The 20,231-nt window shown below is 44.0% G+C and overlaps 2 protein-coding genes across 6 annotated transcripts in view; both read right to left on the reverse strand.

The window, feature by feature from the left end:
• Nucleotides 1-1,609: 1,609 nt before the first annotated feature.
• LOC132099055 (ATP synthase subunit gamma, mitochondrial-like) lies at nt 1,610-11,630 on the reverse strand. Of its 5 annotated transcripts, none has more exons than XM_059505478.1 (9): nt 11,508-11,630; nt 11,029-11,063; nt 10,737-10,868; nt 10,414-10,618; nt 10,147-10,290; nt 9,994-10,058; nt 8,860-8,964; nt 8,570-8,666; nt 1,610-1,754 (listed from the first exon to the last, which is right to left on the reverse strand). In XM_059505478.1, exons 1-9 carry the CDS (start codon nt 11,546-11,548, stop codon nt 1,751-1,753), a joined length of 828 nt encoding a protein of 275 aa, XP_059361461.1. In that variant the 5' UTR covers nt 11,549-11,630; the 3' UTR covers nt 1,610-1,750. The 5 variants fall into 5 exon arrangements, with proteins under 5 accessions (XP_059361461.1, XP_059361458.1, XP_059361460.1 ...); XM_059505475.1 differs by having other exon boundaries at nt 8,809-8,964; XM_059505477.1 differs by lacking the exon at nt 1,610-1,754 and adding an exon at nt 8,347-8,374.
• Nucleotides 11,631-13,883: 2,253 nt separating this feature from the next.
• Nucleotides 13,884-20,231, reverse strand: part of LOC132099058 (inter-alpha-trypsin inhibitor heavy chain H2-like) — a 35,089-nt gene continuing 28,741 nt past the window's right edge. Inside the window, exons 13-21 of the mRNA XM_059505480.1 lie at nt 17,813-17,998; nt 17,585-17,724; nt 16,916-17,094; nt 16,403-16,531; nt 15,936-16,049; nt 15,650-15,848; nt 15,082-15,254; nt 14,865-14,976; nt 13,884-14,315 (exon numbers count right to left, since the gene is read on the reverse strand). Of these exons, the coding sequence (XP_059361463.1) occupies nt 14,168-14,315; nt 14,865-14,976; nt 15,082-15,254; nt 15,650-15,848; nt 15,936-16,049; nt 16,403-16,531; nt 16,916-17,094; nt 17,585-17,724; nt 17,813-17,998 (1,380 nt within the window). The 3' untranslated portion in view covers nt 13,884-14,167. The remainder of the gene's footprint in view (nt 14,316-14,864; nt 14,977-15,081; nt 15,255-15,649; nt 15,849-15,935; nt 16,050-16,402; nt 16,532-16,915; nt 17,095-17,584; nt 17,725-17,812; nt 17,999-20,231) is intronic.

Below are 20,231 nucleotides of genomic sequence, written 5' to 3' on the forward strand. Positions count from 1 at the left end.
AGACGCTGGTCGATTATAGCCTGCTCGATTACATCACCTGCAAACGTGTGTAAGTAGTGTGAAGTGCAGTTGGGCGATGTGTAGAATCATGATGATGATTTGTAAAGCCTTGAGTATTTACTTTTAACAAATCTTTGTGTCATAAAATAATTTTGTTCTTCCATGTTCGAGTGGAATTTGTAATAAATAAAAAGTCAGTAATTAGATCAAAGTAAACCATTCTCTTTTAGGCGAATCGGTTTTTCTTACCTTTAAATGTTTATTTTTGTATCTCAGTGTATTTATTGTTTTTGTACATGTCATTAATAATAATGATATTAATAGTAAGTGGCATATTGTATGCACAGGTGAAAATTAATCTTAGGGCTGCATTGCTTATAACGTGCATTAAATAAATTATATTAAATAGTATTTTGTATGTCTCAGATTGTTATTATAGGGTTATATAAGGATTTAGCCAGAAAATAAACTATGCGATTTATTTGGTCAAGAAAATCAATGTGAATCGTGTGGATTTGTTTATGACTTGTCCATATATTTTCGACATATTTATGGTAAAGGTAATAATTTTACTGTATTTAATATATGTATGCCTACCATAATACTAACACTACAGGAGAATTAGAGTAACCAGTTAAAGTAAAAGTCCATATCAATGTATATGATTTACTCAGAAAAAAACTAGAAGTTGGATTTAATATTTTTAAAAAGAAACACCACTGTGGAAAGTGTTGTGAAAGATAACTTTTACGCAAAAGTACATATATTTTATGCTAAAAAGTTAGTCAGATCGTATGCTTATATTACTAGTAAATTATAAATGGAATGCTACAAATATAATTAATTTTTTTCTCCACAAAAAATGCTTGATTGTTGATTCTGCATTGAATATTTGCTTAGATACTTACATTAAAAACAAAAAAATTATGAACTCAAGAGGACTCAATAAAAATGTCTTTAGAAGAAAAAAAAAACAGTTGGGTATGGTGATGCACATCAGCTCTCAGATGATAACCATCAGAATCTGAGCTCCAGTGGCAGCTGATTAAATAATACATGAGTGACCCATATGGTCAAACTTTCTACTTGTTCATTACTTTAATAGACCAAACCCTCTTCTACCATCAGTGACCCCCAAATTCACCCTTTCATGGATCCAGACACCCAACACCGCAGCTCGATCATTTAATCTGATACTGTGGTGGCTGGCCGGGCTTGAGTTTCAAATGGATAACAAGGAGGCTAAACTTATTTTGATTGGCAATTATAAGAAGGAACAATAAGGATGCCGTCAAGTCAATTGGGTTTATCAGTAATCAGTTCAGAGTAACTTAATACTGTTTGAAGCCAAATACGTAAACGCCAGAGATGGTTTATTGGAAGGATTGACCTTGTGTTCTGTTTTGGCAGACGTCTTCTCTTCAAATGCTTTGTGTATTGATAACCTCTTGAGTGCAGCCAAACCCGTGGCTTCAAAGAAGAGTTCACAAGCTTTAATTCCAATGGAAAACAAGCATGAGTCTTGAAACTTTTTTTTTTTTTTTAAGAAGACATCAAAGCTGATCGGTACATACACTAGAAATATACTGGAGAACTCAAACGGATGGTGTTTTTCTGCAAAAGGTTTATTGACTCCAATATTGTACAAACAGAAGCACATATAGATTTATATGAATAGAATTCTACACCAGGTGACTGAACTGGAGAGCACGTGCGCCAGAACCACACTGACCGTGTACAGGGCCCCTCTTTATCTGTAATAAAAAAAGAAAATCAGTCATGGACATGATATAAAACGTGCGAAAAGTAGATGTCAAGTGCAGAGAATAATACCAAACCATCTAAGCTGCAGTATCTATAGCGCTCTCTCTCGCTCTCTATTCTATTATATATACATATAGACACACATTTAAACTCTAAAGGCCTGTTCACACCAAGACAAATGTTGACAAGATTCTTGCAATAAAAATTCCACATTCGAATGCACAGCTATTAATGCATCTTGTAAAGCTGACGTGAGCATTTGCATGCCATCAATGGAATTTTTTTTACAGAGATGCTTTAATTTTATTTATTTTTTCAATGCACTACAGGCAAAAACCTTTGCGCTCTTGGTTACCTGCACAGAGCAGATCACATAAAACTACAACTCAGTAGCGCTCACGAAAAGTCTTTTGTGCTGAGCTACTGTGAACAGTGGAGGAAGTTGTGGAAAGTTGCACATAGCTGTCCTTGTTTACAGCTGTATTTCTGCTGCTCAACCAGCTCCACCTACTGGCAGAGAGTGGAACTGTGATTTCATTCGGACCCTCTGCTGTTTTCTTTTTCAGCATTGGTCTGAACAGACAAACTGAATGCAATTGTTGCAACAAACATTTGTGTTGGTGTAAACCTTCTGCATAAAGCATTTGCATTAATGTTCTTGAATACAGAGCATGTTACAAGCCTAACCAATAAGACGAGAAGTCAGTGTGTCCACCCTCTAGCAATAAGTAAAGCTCTGTTACTCAACTTATGGGGTTTTTACTAATGTTCTGTGGAAATTAACTTCTGTTTTGACCAAAACCCACTTAAAGAACCGTACTCGGTTACTAAACGTAACCTCGGTTCTCTCTAGAAGAGCGAACGAGTACTGCGTCTTAGCTAAGACGCTACGGGAAAAGTCTCTTTTCACGAAATACTGAAGCAAAAAATTATCCTTAATTTGGTATTTTTGTAAAGTGCATTTGCAGCAGTACACAGCCATAGGCGAGACGGCTCGTTTGCTCATTGGCTTGTTCTGCGGCAACTGCACAGCCTATCGAGCGGAGGCTGATGCAACATCAGACCAATAAGGGCGCTTCGCGCCCTTCTTGCCACTTCCCGCCGAAACAGGTGTGGCCCAACCTATAAAAAGAGCTCGAAAAGGCTGACTCACCTGATTTATTTCATCGCCGAAGCGAACCAGAGTGAATCGTACGCACGGCAGAGAACGCAGTACTCGTTCGCTCTTCTAGAGAGAACCGAGGTTACGTTTAGTAACCGAGTACGTTATCTTACGAGAGCTCTCTCGTACTGAGTCTTAGCTAAGACGCTACGGGAACCCAATGTAAAACGCCGTGCGCACAGGGATCACACACCAATAAACCTGAAGCAACGCCCAGGATTTACAATGCACAGTCACCCGAGGGACTCCCAGAGAGTCAAGGACAGAAAGGGGGTAGCCCTCCGTCCCATATCTAGGAGAATCCGTAGATGCGGCAATATGACATCACACAGTCGAGGCAAGGCCTGACCAATGTGGCAATGCGGGTCTTACGCAATACTGCCCATATAACAGTCGGCAGCGCATAGCGCTCGTGAACTCCGAATTCCCCTCAGGGCCCTGATTTGACTATACCGACAGCAGCCTTGCTTGCAAGGCGGGAACCTCCAGGTTATAGAACCTGATAAATGTAGACGGCGAGGCCCAACCTGCCGCCATACATATATCCTGCAAGGAGATCCCAGTAGACCACGCCCACGACGAGGCGACGCCTCTTGTGGAGTGTGCTCTGACGCCCAACGGGCACTGAAGGCCCCTGGAAGCATAAGCTAACGCTATGGCGTCAACTATCCATCTGGATAGAGTCTGTCTCGAAACAGCTGCTCCGTCTGCCGAAAGGCAGCAGAGCGAGACACACAAGCTCTTAAAACCCTGACAGGGCAAAGAAGACTCAAGTCTCCATCCTCCCCTGACACCGGCAGGGCAGACAGGGCAATAACCTGAGCCCGAAACGGTGTGTTGAGGGATTTTGGCACATAACCGTGCCTAGGTTTGAGTATGACCCTTGAGTCATTGGGCCCAAACTCCAAGCATGACTGGCTCACCGAGAGCGCGTGCAAATCACCCACACGCTTCACAGAAGCGAGAGCCAACAAGAATACTGTCTTGAACGACAGATGCTGAAGGCTATCCGATTGGATAGGCTCAAAAGGGGGAACCTTCAAGGCCTCCAAAACCGCCGTGAGGTCCCACATAGGGACTGACGGAGGTCTGGGAGGATTCAGCCTCCTAGCTCCTCTGAGGAACCGGATGACTAAATCGTTCCTTCCTATTGACTGACCGGACGCCGTTTCAGAAAACGCCGCGATGGCCGCCACATAATCTTTGCGCGTGGATGGGGCTCTGCCCTTATCCAACAGCTCCTGTAGGAAGGAGAGGACCTCCGTCACCTCACAAATAAGGGGTGAATAACCTCGAGCTGTGCACTAGCTGGAGAACACCGACCACTTCGAGGCATACAGACGTCGTGTCGACGGAGCTCTAGCCTGAGTGATGGTATTTAGCACTCCCACTGCGAGATCGGTGGGTAACCGTTGAGTGCCCACACATGGAGGGACCACAACTCCGGTTGAGGGTGCCAAATCAAACCCCTGGCCTGCGAGAGGAGGTCCCTCCTCAACGGTACCGGCCACGGGGCGACATCTGCTAACTGCATCAAATCTGGGAACCATGGTTGGTTCTTCCAAAGAGGTGCTACAAGCAGTATTGAACATCTCGTTTCTCTCACCCGTTCTATCACCTGCGGAAGGAGGGAGACGGGAGGGAACGCATAAAGCGGGCAGCACGGCCATCTCCGTGACAGCACGCTTTCGTTCTTAGAAAAGAACGCGGGGCAGTGAGTGTTTCCGTGGGACGCAAAGAGGTCCACCTCCGCCATGCCAAATCTCTCCCACAACAGCCGGACTGTTTGCGGGTGTAGAGACCATTCGCCCGTAGGAACATTGCCTCTGTACAGCCTGTCTGGACCCAGATTCTGCAGTCCAGGCACATGCACTGCTCTCAGCGAGCGCACGTTGCGCTGAGCCCAAACCAGGAGGCGTTCCGTCAGCCTGCACAGGTTTCGGTACCCGAGACCGCCCTGGCGATTTATGTAGGACAACACGGACATGTTGTCCGAACGGACTACGACGTGGTGATCCTTGATATGGGGACAAAAGCGCGTCAGCGCGTTCTCCACTGCCAGCATTTCCAGGCAGTTGATATGATGGAGCTTTTCCCGTTCTGACCATAGGCCAAAGGACGGTCTGCCTTCGAGCAGCGCTCCCCATCCCGAAGTTGAGGCGTCCGTCGACACCATTTTCACACTCGGGGAAGTCCCCAGGCTTACACCTGATCGGTACCAGCCGTTCGCTGTCCAAGGTGCTAGAGCCGCAACACAGCTCTGATCGACCTTGAAATGCAGCCGGCCAGACGCCCACGCTCTGTGCTGCACCCGAGCCTTCAGCCAAAACTGCAGGAGGCGCATGCGGAGCAGGCCCAGCCGCAGAACCGGAGATGCTGAGGCCATGAGACCCAGCATCTTTTGACAGTGTTTGAGCGACACAGTCGCGCCGCAGCGGAAAGAACTCGCTGCGCGCTGAATGCCCATCGCGCGCTGTGGTGACAGCCGCGCCGTCATAGAACACGAGTTCAGAACTATACCCAGAAACAGGATCATCTGACTGGGGTTCAGCGAACTCTTCGCCCAATTGACACTGAGGCCGAGCTTCTCGAGGTGATCGAGTAAAACGGCCCTGTGGTCCACGAGCTCCGCTCGTGATCGGGCCAGAACCAGCCAGTCGTCCAAATAATTCAGCACTCGTATGCCTCTGAGTCTGAGAGGAGCGAGCGCTGCATCCATGCACCTCATAAATGTACGAGGAGCTACGGACAAGCCGAATGGCAGGACTGTAAACTGGTATGCCTGGCCCTCGAAGTCGAATCTCAAATAACGCCTGTGGTTTGATGCTATCTGTATTTGAAAATACGCGTCCTTCAGATCTATTGACATGAACCAGTCCCCTCTGCGAATCTGTGCGAGGAGCTTCCTGGTCGTGAGCATTTTGAAACTGCGTTTCATCAATGCCTTGTTCAGCTGTTTTAGATCCAGTATGGGCCTGAGACCCCCGTCTCTCTTGGGCACCAGAAAGTATCTGCTGTACAGCCCCCCCTCGCTTTGAGCTTGAGACACAGGCTCTACAGCCCCTTTGCTCAACAGTTTTGATATTTCGGCCTGAAGTATGTGTGCTACTTCCGTTTTGACCGTAGTTTCGACGCGCGCTGAAAAGCGCAGCGAGCGTCGAGAAAACTGTAGCGAGTAGCCTCTCTTTATAATGCCTAGCACCCAATCCGAAACCCCTGGAAGCGCTGACCATGCATCTGCATGAATGGCTAAGGGCTGGATGCGAAACGCGCTCTGTTGACTGGGCAATGGCGGCGCTCGAGTGTGCTGCGCATCTGAGGCGGGGAGCGCGCTGATCACAGCGGGCAGATCGCTCTTCCTCGACCCCGTTCCGGCGCTTAACCGACTGGGGGGAGGCTGAGCGGGTCCCATGGGACTCGATATATCTGCGAGTAACCGTGGGCTGCATGTGTGCACTTTTACCACTTTCAACTCGCTGTCTGCCTGTGCAGAATGTACGTGCACGGGCCTCGTTTTTACAGAAGCCCCGCGCCGTATGTGACAGTATATGTGGGCACTGGGAAGTGGGCACGTTTACTATGCGGCGCGCTCGACCGATCTGAGTCGATCTTATGTGCGCTAGCCCATCGGCCGTGGCCGAACGAGCGTGCACGGGTTTCGTTTTTACAGAAACTACATGACGGGTGTGACATAGTAATTGTGGGCACTGAGGGGTGGGCACGTTTACTATGCAGTGTGCGCGACCGACTTGAGTCGACATTATGGGCGCAGGCCCTGTGTGCAGGGCTGTGCTTACATGTGGAGATGGGCACTGAGGAGTGGGCATCGTCACAACATTTATAGCACCATCGGCTGTGGCCGGAACACCAGAAAAAAACACTCTTTTTGTGAAACATCTGGGTAGCCGTGATAACGGCTTTTGTGTGCAGGCAAGCGGGCACTCGTGCAGGCTTGCGCATTGCAGAAGACACTGAGGCAGTCACAACTCTTGGAACTGCAACAGCGGCGCGCTTGGGTGAGAGCTCGGCCGCAGCGGAACTCGAACACCGGCGCTTTCCCAGCAGTGCTAGGATGCTTTCGGGGCTTTTGGCTTCACCGCAATCCTCTGCCGCGGCCCAAGCTTTCGCCACTTCTTCGTGAAGCTCAGGAAGAAAAGGGGCGTGCTTTGAGCTTGAGGAAGAGCGCTCATCCGGAAGATAGCTACCATCCAGCCGGGAACGTGAAGGGGGCGCTGGTACAGACCACTCGAGGCCGAGGCTCGCCGCGGCCAGCGAGAGTACACGCATCAGCTCCTTATCGATATCCCCCCGTCTGCTGGGCCTCTGAGCAGAGGGCGCGAGATCCACGGAGCTCGCCCAACCCTCACTGCCCGAAGCAAGCAGAGAGCACGTGTCTTCTTCCTCCGACGTGGCCCTGAGATCTACTTCCTCAGATGACGCGTCGGCAAGCAGCGGACGCTGAGCATCGGGAAGCGATGCAGGGGAGGACGGCGAAGCGGAGGGAACCGGCGAGCTCGGCCGAGCTGGAGGCGGTTCCGGTAGGCGCTGCGAGCGGCGCTTCTTACGGCGCAGCGAATGATGCAGGCTTCGAGAAGGATGCCAGGCGAGTCCTCAGAGTCACCATAGGCATTAACTCGCAATGAGGGCATCCGCCGTCAGCAACGCGAGCGCTGCATGGTCCTCACCCAGACAGGAGACGCAGATGACGTGACGATCTCCTTCGCTGAGCGGGGCTCTGCACGAGGCGCACGAGGGCATCTTTAAAAAGACGCAGCTCTTTTGTGAATGTGCGTCGCAGGGCGAACACACACACAGGATATAACAGAATAAGGATGTAAAGGATATGGGCGCCGGATAACGCAGCAGGAACGGCAGTGGAAGGCGGCGATGCCAGCGGCTTCAGGATGGCTCGTCCTGCTGATATGCTCTTCCAGACGGCGCTTGCTTCCTCGTGATCCAGCGATGCGTGAGCTTCGCTGAAGAGATGAAAAATCAGGTGAGTCAGCCTTTTAGAGCTCCTTTTATAGGTTGGGCCACACCCGTTTCGGCAGGAAGTGGCAAGAAGGGCGCGAAGCGCCCTTATTGGTCTGATGTTGCATCAGCCTCCGCTCGATAGGCTGTGCAGTTGCCGCAGAACAAGCCAATGAGCAAACGAGCCGTCTCGCCTATGGCTGTGTACTGCTGCAAATGCGCTTTACAAAAATACAAAATTAAGGATAATTTTTTGCTTCAGTATTTCGTGAAAAGAGACTTTTCCCGTAGCGTCTTAGCTAAGACGCAGTACAAGAGAGCTCTCGTAAGAGAACCACCACATGCAACAAAACATTTGATAAAGAAAACAGGAACACTAAAATCTATTGTCTATTTCTATTTGTGTGCATTTCTCTATAAGCACACAGTTTACCCTACAGTCTGCTGCAGGATGTTACCTCGCTCATGCCTCAGTTTCTGTGAATGGTGAATGCATGCATATTATGAAAGGTCAGTGGGGGAATAATGGAAATTAGATTAATCCGTGTTAATACCTTAGAGGTGCAAAAACCACACATGAAAAAAAAGTCACACTTTTGAGGAAGATCCAATGGCATGCATGGGTTATAATGAGGGTAAAAGACAGGCAAAGTAAGAGGAAAAACATCTTACAGAGCAGCGGCTCCAGAAATGATCTCAATGAGCTCCTTGGTGATGACGGACTGGCGGGTTCGGTTGAAGGTCAAGGTCAGCTTGTCTATCATCTCAGCTGATGGAAAAAAAAATAGCAAATAAGAATTCATGTATAAGTGATAACATAAGGTGACAATCACACTTTAGCAAGGAATATAGGAAACAGGCGATTAAAGTCTTTTGAAACAGAATGGAAGACGACATCTAAAATGACTCACAAGCATTTTTGCTGGCGTTGTCCATAGCGGTCATCCTGGCACTCTGCTCACTGGTGGTGGACTCCTTCAGCCCGAAGTAGATGATGTTGACCAAAGAAAACTCCTGATAGTTCCTCAGCACATCAGCATCGATGTCATCATAGATGCCCATGTTTTCTGAACAAAACACATGGCAAATGATTGATTGTGCTCCAGCGTCACTTGATCACATCTTCAAACCCAGCAAATATATGAAAGTTAGCCCAAACAACAAAGACAAGCATGAAATAAGGCTGTACCGATAACAACAATATACTAATTTATTGGGACAACATTTCTAACAATAGTGCATCAATATTTTTTGGAATGCACAAATGTCAAAATGCTGCCCAATAGTTTTAAGCAGATTATTTTCATGAATTGGCAGATTAATCTTTTTAAGTACACTTAGGGTCCATAACAGTTTCTGCCTGAGATTTTATGCATATTGGACATGTCTGTATATTACTGTATACATTATATATAAAACTATTACAACCGTGTGTGTGTCTATCTATCTATATACACACATACATATACACATACATATATATACATACACACATACATGTACACATACATATATATATACACACACACATACATATACACATACATATATATACACACACAATCACACAAACACTTTTCGCCTTTATTAGTATTATACATCTGTCCTGAGATGATGCCTTGAAATGTTTTCAATCAGTTAAAGAAAATCTATACATTTTTATTTAAACTAACTAATTAATTATATATATATATATATATATATATATATATATATATATATATATATATATATATATATATTTATTTTTTATTTTTTTTGTACCATTGCATCTTATTTATCAAGCATTATTTCATGCATAGATTACAAAGTGAGTGTCAGATTGCACATGCGATCTAAATCTAAAAGTAATAGGGGAAATGAGGATGCCCAATAAAAAATCTAATTCCAAATTCAACTAACACTATTTAATCAAAAGAAAACAACAATATTGACTGATAAGCAATGGCAAAATACGTCATGCATCCCAATATTTACTCCTGCTCATAAATGTGCTGGGCCTCTCTTACATGTTAAATGCGGTTTCAATTGTGATCCAATTATTATGTTATTAAATGCCCATTAAATGGGTATACAGTCCAACAATGAAACAATACCTGAGCTTGCAACAGTGTCCAGGGAAAATAGAGGTTTCTCGTCGGTCTTATATGAAATCACAGAGCTGCAGAGGACACAAATCAGCATCAAAACCAAACAATTCCTCTTTTAGTTCTATTTTTAGTATACAGCAATACAGAAGTGTGTCAAACCTGAATCGGTTGAATACGATGGCTCCCTGGTCAAACTCGTAACCGGAGTCCAGCAGCTGGGTGGCAATGACAGAAGCATCAGTAAAGGTGGGAGGCTTGCGGCCCACCTCTTTACAGTTGATCAGGATGTGTTTGCCATGGGTCCTAACAAATCACAGAAGCAGAAGAAGAGATTGAAGCAAACAAGACTGGAAAAAGTGATGCATCTACATACTTAAGAACTGACTGAATGGGAATTACAGAGACGAGACATAGAAAATTATATACCGGTACAGCAGACCTCGGAGTTTGTCACCCACATTGACAACCATGACCTCTTTGCCAGCATCTGAGAGCTTGGCGATCTCATTCTTCATGACTTTGGCCACGCTGCTGTGGATGGCACCGCAGAGACCACGGTCAGACGACACACCAATAATCAAGTGCTTGTTCTTGTCTTCTGCAGCCTTGATCTCAGCCTTCTCATAGAGTGCTAAACAACAAAGATATGAAGAAAAAAAATAAAACATTAACATATTATGACTAGATGTTTTAAATGGATACCTGAATGTGCACTATAAACTTCATTTTGAGGATAACTTGCTGCATACCCATAGCGCCGGTGCCATAGACCCGGGCGGGCTTCAGGGATTTCTCAGCTCTGGAATACTTTGCTGCTGCCACCATCTTCATGGATTTGGTGATCTTCTGGATGTTCTTGATGGACTTCAACCGAATGGTGACTGGTGAGAAGGGAAAAACAAACAAACCAATGCTCAGACACACACAATGGTCAGAAAATTCATTCAACTGTCTGTTATATATAATAACGTAACTGCAAAACAATTAATACAATAGTGTACGTTAAATATAACAACACATACAGGAGGAAATTTGACTTACTGTCCTTCAAGGTAGCCATGTTCCTGACCTGCCCACTGCAACAGACGTTTAATAGAGGTTAATCCCATGCAAAAATAAATACATTATGATAACTCTCAGGGTAATGATGCATCAGTAAATGTGACAGCATCTGAAGTTACATTGAAAGCAAAGCATACCCTGGAAACCCACAGTACTATCAACGTCACTGCACGACCAGAGAACGGCTTCCATACAAAGAGTTCAAACTCAAAACCATAGATTAAGTATGTTGGTTTAGCAGTGTATTGCGATTAAATAAATATAATCTACATGTGAAATCAAGTCAAGTCGCTCGCTGTCATAAACTTAAACACACCGCGGCCTAAAGTGCAGCACGTCCTCGTCCAGCTTATCCGCATTTAATTGACCAAATAAAGCAATTTACTTCACTACTTATACGCAAAACGCAAAAATTCATGTTTCCAGAAAATTATTCATTCAACAAAATAAATTCTTACCATTGTGGGAGGAACACCGCCGCGCTGGCCCTGCCGAGCATGTTCACTTCAAGAAAGGTCAGAGCCGCCGGTCTGCGCAGGCGCAAGTAAAGCGCACATCATCATAATCTCGCGAGTACACACGAAACAGTGACGAAACATGCACGTTAGCTCCACTTGCTTCTCACACTTCATAATAAGGGCTGTCTCCTTCCTTTGGGTTCCTGCCCTTGTAGGTGTGGAAGGGAAATTAAGTTGTGGATATGCTAGCAAACTCTCAAATATATATATATATATATATATATATATATGTTCGTGAAGTCAGGAAGTAAAAGAAACTCCAAATTTAGAGTTCACACTGCATTAATAGTACTAAACTGCTATATAAATTAAACTTTTTTATTTTTGTGGGGGGTGGGTGAGTGATAGTAAACCACTTTTTTCTTTAGGACTACTAAAGCTAAATGAACTGCCTATGTAGACAGTATTTTGGGACATTATAGGCTATAGGCCTGTGTTGGACTTGGACTGCGCCTCAAAACGTAATGAGTTGTCTAGTTAAGATGACATTTTAATAAACATTGTTTTATACATGTGTCTATCTGGATAGCAATTTTGAGCTTTAAGTTGTGTTTCAAATCCTGCTGAATGCATAGATTTAAATAATGTTACACCTAGTAAACTACCAAGCTGCCTATGTAGACGGCATGTTTGGGCATTACATGATATGACTGTGTTACGCATAATTTTATTTGTCTCAAACCTAATGAGCTGAGCACGGCAAGCATTTTATAAATTTTATAGAATTAAAACTCCATAGACTCACTGCATACAATACTACTCAAAATGTTTCTGTTAATTAGCAAGCATTCATTCAATTGATCAAATGTGACAGTAAATAGTTTTATGCTGTTACAAAAAATATATATATTTCAATGTGAGATTGATTTCTGAAGGATCATGTGACAATATAGACTGAAGTAATGGCTGCTGAAAATTCAGCTTTGCATCACAGGAATACATTACATTTTAAAATACATTACAGTAGAAAATAGTTATCTGAAATGACTATAATATTTAATAATAAATTATTGTATGTTTGATCAAATAAATGCATCCTAGATGATTTTTGCACAGAAGTTTAGGTTTCATAGATTGTGTGTACAGGATATTGCAAAGTGGATGAGACACCCAAAGGCTGATATGTCCAGTGCCTTAATCGTGATCCTGATCGTGATCCTCAGACGATCTGCAGACAGGAGTTGCAAGAGAGGAAGAAGAAACAGGATATGGACTCAAATTTGAATTGTCCATGTATCTACAGAAAACAAGGTATCTTCAGTCTAAAAGTCTCCTAAAGTATTATTGCGGAAGTAATCTAACAGGATGTTACAATAACCATCTGTTTTATTTCTATAGCACTACTCTGGGTCTTTGTGCCCTCAAAGCTGCAGCCTCTACAAAAAAAGGAAAGAGTCTTCCCACAACGGACATTCAAAAGACAAGAAAACAAATCTGCTCTGCATGAGATAATGGAGCCACGTTCTCCATTAATGTTTTTCTTTTTAGCTCATTTAGTTGTTATGCTGGTGTTATATACAGTATATCCATGAAATACCCACATTACAAATCATAATGGTCCCTAAGCATTGTTTGCTGAATTCAGGCAGTTTTATTACACATCTGTGATTCGCCCAGGACTTTCCCTCTTGTGTGTCTTCCAGATGGAGGAACAGAAGAAGAAATCTGTAAGATTCATCCGTTTTTTGTGTGTGTGTGTGTGTGTGTGTGTGTGTGTGTGTGTTTGTGTGTGAAACACAAAAGGAGGATTTTCTCAATCTAATCTCTCATTCTGTCTCAGGTAAGCATGTTTTGATCCTGAAAGGTCAATATAAACACACAGAGGCCATCCCGGAAGACATAAATGAACACACTCACCTTAACCTCGTTAAGTTCACTCTTAATATTATCACTGCACAGTATTAAAATGCTGGTTCTAATTCATTGCACCTTATGAAGTTAGAATACGACTGTGTGGCTTTTAGTCCATTTCTGATAGCTAACTCATCTATATGATGGTGTAGTCCCTTTTTATAGAAATTAATACTTTTATGATAAATGTGAATTTATCAGAAGTGAGTAAATTCATAAACAAAAAACTGCAGTTTCTATTCAAAGAATCCTTAACAAAATGTTTCATGTTTTCTGCTAAATTATTGAGCGGCACGACTGTTCTCCAGGACTGAGGGCCACTCATCTAAAGCATGTTCTTCGTCTTGGTTTAGGGTCAGATGAAAGGAAAGACTTGCCTATGAGGACTTCTCCAATTTGTCTCAAATTGAGTGCATAATAAAGACTCTTAAATTACCTAATTGACATACTGGAACAAAAAGACACTTGTTTTTCTTTTATTTTTTTTTTATTGTTCTTTTGTCCATTTGTTTCACTGCAAACGCTCAAGTCAGAAGTCTTATAATACATTAATTCATTCAACTGGCTTATTTAATTATGAAATAATTCAGTTCAATTGGTTGATGTACAGCACTTTTTTTCTGTGTTTTGTATATATTTTCTTGTTGTATTAAAAAGATTTCTTCGCTTCTTAAATGGCTTGTATAAAATAAGAGATCTCTACCCATCAAACTAGGAAGTCTCCTAAGCTAGCTGCCACACTCATGCTCTCAGATGGAGGTCAGGAAGCTGTCCAGCTGAGGCAGGATATAACTGGTGTAACTGCCATCAATGAAGCCTTTCCCGCTGTTATGGATAAACCAGCAGTAGACATCGGAACCTCGTTTCCTGTCTCGTCTGTAGTCCTTCTGCCAGCCCCTGATCGATATACAGATATTGCAAGAGTTATATGATATAATATATATATATATATATATATATATATATATATATATATATATATATATATATATATATATATATATATATGTTATATGTTATATTATATGAAATATGATATGTGCAAGGTAGGTCCTTAATGTCAATAGAACATATGTTGGATTGGGTGGATCTAAAAAAAAATGAAAATCAAACATTCCCCCAAATTTTTATTGTTGTGATGTGAAGAGAAAAAAAAAAAGATTATTTATTAAATGTAGATTTTTTTGTTTTCTGTCTATTTTATAAAATCAGTTTCTGGACGGAATGACATTTATGACTATCAGGGAAAGTGTAATTATTTAAAATCGTAAAATGGATAACAGGCAACCAACTAGGGAGGACATTGAACATTGTCTTTATTTATCAAATATCTTCTAAATCAGTCAAATCTTGTTTCTATAGTGTTTTGCACAGTTTCTGAGTAGGGGTGTGCCATATGTAACCTGATATAAAAACAATGCAAGATGAGATTTGGTGTGATAGTACCTGGTGACAGCTAGTTTGTTGCCTTTCACCTCCATCGTGGCCTCTTTCTTCTTTGGATCTGCTCCCTCGTGCACGCCGTACACCTTTACTTCTGGTTCCTCTGCAAACTGACCTGTTAGGAGACGCAAACCATTTTTTGTAAAAACAAGACCGACACTTGGTGTGATAAATAAAGTGTTAAAGTGGTTTTTGTGCATTTAATTATTAAGTGACTTACCAATGAGACCATGCACCTGTGTGGAGTATTTGTTGGTGTTAGACATGTAAATGCCCAGGAAGTCCACTTGTATAGGATGCCTCTTCCACACCCGATGCAAAAACACCATCACTGAAATCTTCCCATCAACTGTCACCGTAACATGTTCCTCTTTCACTATGGTGACCCTCATCCTGATAAATAAGAGTTTTGGATATATCAACAAATGTATTATTGTATATATATATATATATAAAAAACTGGGAAAATAATATCAAATATATATCAAAGTAAAATATCCAAAATAAAAGCCAATAATATTACATGATTCAATTAATTGAATCAAAATTAAATACTAATATATGATATATTTTGGGAAATATATCATATTGTGAAAGTTAAATGTGTTATATATATTCTTGTCCTGTTTAAAAAAAAAAGATGGATGGAACAACCTTCACTTAACAAAACTAGTTTAGTTCCTAAAATCCGCAGTTCACGTTTATTATAGAGTAATTAAATGTACTAGGGCACAGTCACTGCTTCCCATATTTGTAGTGTTTGCTGAAGAACATTTGTTTTTTGATACCTGTTCAGCACCAGCTCAGCTGTGGCTCCCCAAGAGAAGGAATGATTGTTCCTGCCCTCCATCAGGTCGATTCTGTTGGTTCCTACTATAGCCTGCACACCGTGTGTTTTAGAGTATATGGAGATGGTGCCGAAATATGTGTCTATTTTGTTGTTCTTCATCTTCTTAGACCCAACCAACTGACCGTTGATTGTGACTCCTGGACAGAAAAAACAAAAACAAACATAAAGAATATGAAATAAATAAAGGATCTCAGTTTATCAGGTGATGGAAGACATCGAGTTACCTGTTCCAGGATCTGAAATCAGGCTGAGGATGTGTCCGGGTTTAGAGTCAACATTGAAGCAGATGTCCATGTTACTTTTAGGTAAGTGAATGATGAAGTGGGGGTCATTGTCCACTACATTAAAATCAAAAGGATGGGAGATATAAAATAAAGCATAAAACTGTATTCTGGAAGTGTTATTAGTTATTAGTCTAAAAAACACATTATAAAAATCCAAACAGCCTAGAATTTTAAAACTGACCAGTGCAAGGAAAAAAAAACTTTTTGCCTGTTGTCTTGTTTAAGTACCAAGAAACCAAATCTCATGGCTTTCACACTGATTCTGAATTTGAAAGTGATCTCAAATCTCTTTGTGTTCACATCAGTTGTTAAACTACCTGTGGAACCCAGACCACTCGAAAAGAAATGTTATTTTGAGTGTTCCATGTGAACTGCTTTCAGACTATTATTTGATTGTGCTGCATTACCAAAGTTTAGAACGGCTTCTTCAACCTTTCCAGATACTTCTTCAGTTGAAGCTTGTGTAGTTGGAATCCAGGGAGGTTTTGAATAGACTAACTGATGCACCGTCTGTCGTCCAGATAAGGGAGCAGTTGCTAAAAACAGAACAAAGAAAATCATTAAAACCCCTATAATAATAATGATAAATAGATAACTATAACAAAAATCACTTTCCATATTTTGTTTAAAGAGATAGTTCACCTAAAAATGAACATCTGCCATCATTTACTCACCAAAACAGTTTATGGTAGCCATTGACTTCTACAGTATGGAAAAAACTACTATGGAAGTCAATGGCTACCGTCAGCTGTTTGGTCTTCAGAATATCTTCTTTTGTGTTCAGAAGAAGAAAGAAACTCATAAATGATTTGGAACAAGTGGAGGCTGGGTACATTTTAATTTCTAGGTGAACTGTCTCTTTAATGAGGCCTTTGCAATACTAATATATGATTTCAAGAGAAATTGTTTGGATTTGGCACCTGAGCAGCAGCCATGTTTGGAGTCTCTGGGTGAGTCTGCGATCAATCGCTCTGCCCTGCCCTGGTCTTGACCCTCCACCAGCATGGCGGTGAAAGGGGTCACAAACTGATGCTCCACAGCCAGGGCCACGATCTTCTGGGTGATCCTACGCTTCTTAATCGCAGTAGGAGCTAGAGAGCTATAAGAGAGGAAATCCACAGAGGCAAAGCGATTGCGTAAGATTAATGGAAAAATCATCAGTTTGTGAACTAAATCTTGTATGGAACGCGTAAATGTGGATATGAACATGGGCGGCTAATAATAAAATGATATAATATTAATACAATGGCAAATAATGTCCATGCATTTAACAGCTGCTATAGCAGTTTCAGATCAATACAGATTCATATTCAATGTCTTCACTGACTTTGAAATTGTACTTTTTCGCTCCAAAGCAATTTCTATGTCAAATTTTGGTCCAGTTTCTAGTTTTCTATGTCAAATTTTGGTCCAGTTTCCAGTTTTGAATGGTTTTGATTGTGGTGGGGAAGGACATTTTAAATGCATTTTCATCCAAAATGAGTCTTCTAAAAGTTTATTTGATCAGTTATTATGGATTTTGCATGCAGGTGGCCTTAAGTCTAGTGAAACTGCTCTTGAAATGAATACAGGGTTGGTTTTTCTCTCACCGTTCGGTCAATAGCTGATTGACAGTAATGTACGCCCACATCTGCCGAGCAAAGCCAGCGAAGGAATGTTGATGCGTGTTGAGCACAGAGTCCAACCCGAGAATATCTGCCTCTGTCTGAATACTCACGTCCATGTTTGCCTAGAGAAGAAAAACAATTATTATTCAACAAGGCATGAAAAGTGAATTTTGAAAATCAGAATGGAGACAAAGGTGACATGGGGCTCACAGCGGAAGCGGTGGTGATGCTTTGCAGCGTTGTGAAGTCTGACTGTTGGAGTTTTCCAGCCACTATCAGCTCAGAACCTTGGAAAAACTTGTCAAAACGATTCTGGGTCACGTTATTCACAGCGTTCCCGGAAAAATGAATGCTGATGGTTCTCAGGAGAGGAGACGAGACCTGACTGTAGAACGTCTGGAGAGAGAAGAAAAGAAGGGTCTTTAAAAATAGAGTCTTTAAAAACTGTTAATGGAGTTCTCTTACGAGAGCTCTCTCGTACTGCGTCTTAGCTAAGACGCTACGGGAAAAGTCTCGTTCGCTCATTGGCTTGTTCTGCGGCAACTGCACAGCCTATCGAGCGCGGGCTGATGCAACATCAGACCAATAAGGGCGCTTCGCGCCCTTCTTGCCACTTCCCGCCGAAACGGGTGTGGCCCAACCTATAAAAGGAGCTCGAAAAGGCTGACTCACCTGATTTTTCATCTCTTCAGCGAAGCTCACGCATCGCTGGATCACGGAGGAAGCAAGCGCCGTCTGAGAAAGCACATCAGCAGGACGAGCCATTCTGAAGCTGCTGGCATCGCCGCCTTCCATTGCCGTTCCTGCTGCGCTATCCGGCGCCTATATCCTTTCAATCCTGTTATATACAAGCTGTTCTTTATGTGTGTGTGTGTGTTCGCCCTGCGACACACACTCGTAAAAGAGCTCGCGTCTTTTTTAAGATGCCTTCCTGCGGCTCGTCAGAGCCCCACTCAGCGAGGGAGACCGGTACGTCATCTGTGTCTCCTGCCTGGGTGAAGATCATGCAGCGCTCGCTCGCTGACGGCGGATGCCCCCACTGCGACCTGTTGCCATGGTGACTCTGAGGACTCGCCTGGCCTTTTTCTCTGAGCCTGCATTCTCCGCTGCGCTGAGGCGCCGTAAAAGCATCGCTTCCAGCGGATTCCGGAACCGTCTTCAGCTCAACCGAGCTCGCCGGTTCGCCCTGCTTCACCGGCCCCCCCTGCATCGCTTCCCGGTGGGCAGCGCCCGCTGTTTGCCGGCGCGTCGTCCGAGGAAGTCGATCTCAGGGCCGCGTCGGGGGAAGAGGACACGCGCTCTCTGCTAGCTTCGGGCAGTGAGGGCTGGGCGAGCTCCGAGGATCTCGCGCCTTCTGCTCAGAAGCCCAGCAGACGAGCTGACATCGAGAAGGAGCCGGGGCGAATGCTCGTGTTGGCCGCGATGAGTCTCGGCCGCGAGTGGTTTGCACCAGCGCCCCCCCCCTCTGGTTCCCGGCTGGATGGTATTTTTTCCCTTTCGGATGAGCGTACTTCTCAAAGCCCGCCTCATTTCTTCCTGAGCTTCACGAAGAGGTGGCGAAGGCTTAGAACGCTCCATATTCAGCACGAACTCGTTCGTCTGTCTCACTAGCATTCTCCACACTGATGATGCTAAAAACAGGAACTACCACTCACTTCCGCCGGTGGAACAGGCGATAGCGACGCACCTTTGTCCGCCCTCTGCTGGACGGCGGCAAAATCGGTGTTGCCATCTAAAGCCTGCTGTGTGACGCTGCGTCGGCGCTACTAACGATGGCTGCTTCATCGAAGCGCAGGTGTACGAGTTCCGCTGTGGCCGAGCTCTCACCCAAGCGCGCCGCTGTTTCAGTTCCAGGAATTGTGACTGTCTCAGCGTTTTCTGCAATGCGCAAGCCTGCACAGTTGCCCGCTTGCCTGCACACAAAAGCCGTTATCACAACAGCTTCAGCAACGCAGCTCGAGACCCCCGTTCTCGCTCTACAGGCCGTCGCCCCGCGCCGCGGGGACGGCGGCAGAGGATTACGGTGAGGCCGGGAGCCCCGAAGCCATCCTGGGAAAGCCATCTACGCATGCTGCATGACGCTGCGTCGGCACTACACACGATGGCTGCTTCATCGAAGCGCCGCTGTACGAGTTCCACTGCGGCCGGGCTCTCACCTAAGCGCGCCGCTGTTTCAGTTTCCAGAGATTGTGACTGTTTCAGCGTTGTTTGCAATGCGCAAGCCTGTACGGTTGCCCGCTTGCCTGCACACGAAAACCGTTATCACGGCTACCCAGATATTTCCCGAAAAAGGTGTAATTTCTGGTGTCCCGGCCACGGCCGATGGTGCTATAAATGTAGTGACGATGCCCACTGCTCAGTGCCCATCTCCGCATATAAGCACAGCCCTTCACACAGGGCTCGCGCCTATAAAAGCGACTCAAGTCGATCACGCGCACTACATAGTAGACGTGCCCACTCCTCAGTGCCCACAATCACTATGTCACACGTGTCATGTGGTTTCTGTAAAAACGAAACCCGTGCACGTTCGTCCGGCCACGGCCGATGGTGCTATAAATGTAGTGACGATGCCCACTCCTCAGTGCCCATCTCCACATGTAAGCACAGCCCTGCACACAGGGCCTGCGCC

This window comes from Carassius carassius, chromosome 22 (assembly GCF_963082965.1).
Source record: "Carassius carassius chromosome 22, fCarCar2.1, whole genome shotgun sequence".
Classification (NCBI taxonomy): Eukaryota; Metazoa; Chordata; class Actinopteri; order Cypriniformes; family Cyprinidae; genus Carassius; species Carassius carassius.

Coding starts and splice junctions, on each gene's coding strand:
- LOC132099055 (XM_059505474.1), bottom strand. CDS start 11,548: ATGCTCGGCAGGGCCAGCGCGGCGGTGTTCCTCCCACAATG. Junction 8,965..9,993: donor GGACACTGTTGCAAGCTCAG/GTATTGTTTCAT, acceptor TGTTTTGTTCAG/AAAACATGGGCATCTATGAT. Junction 8,667..8,808: donor CAACGCCAGCAAAAATGCTT/GTGAGTCATTTT, acceptor TTTTTCCATCAG/CTGAGATGATAGACAAGCTG.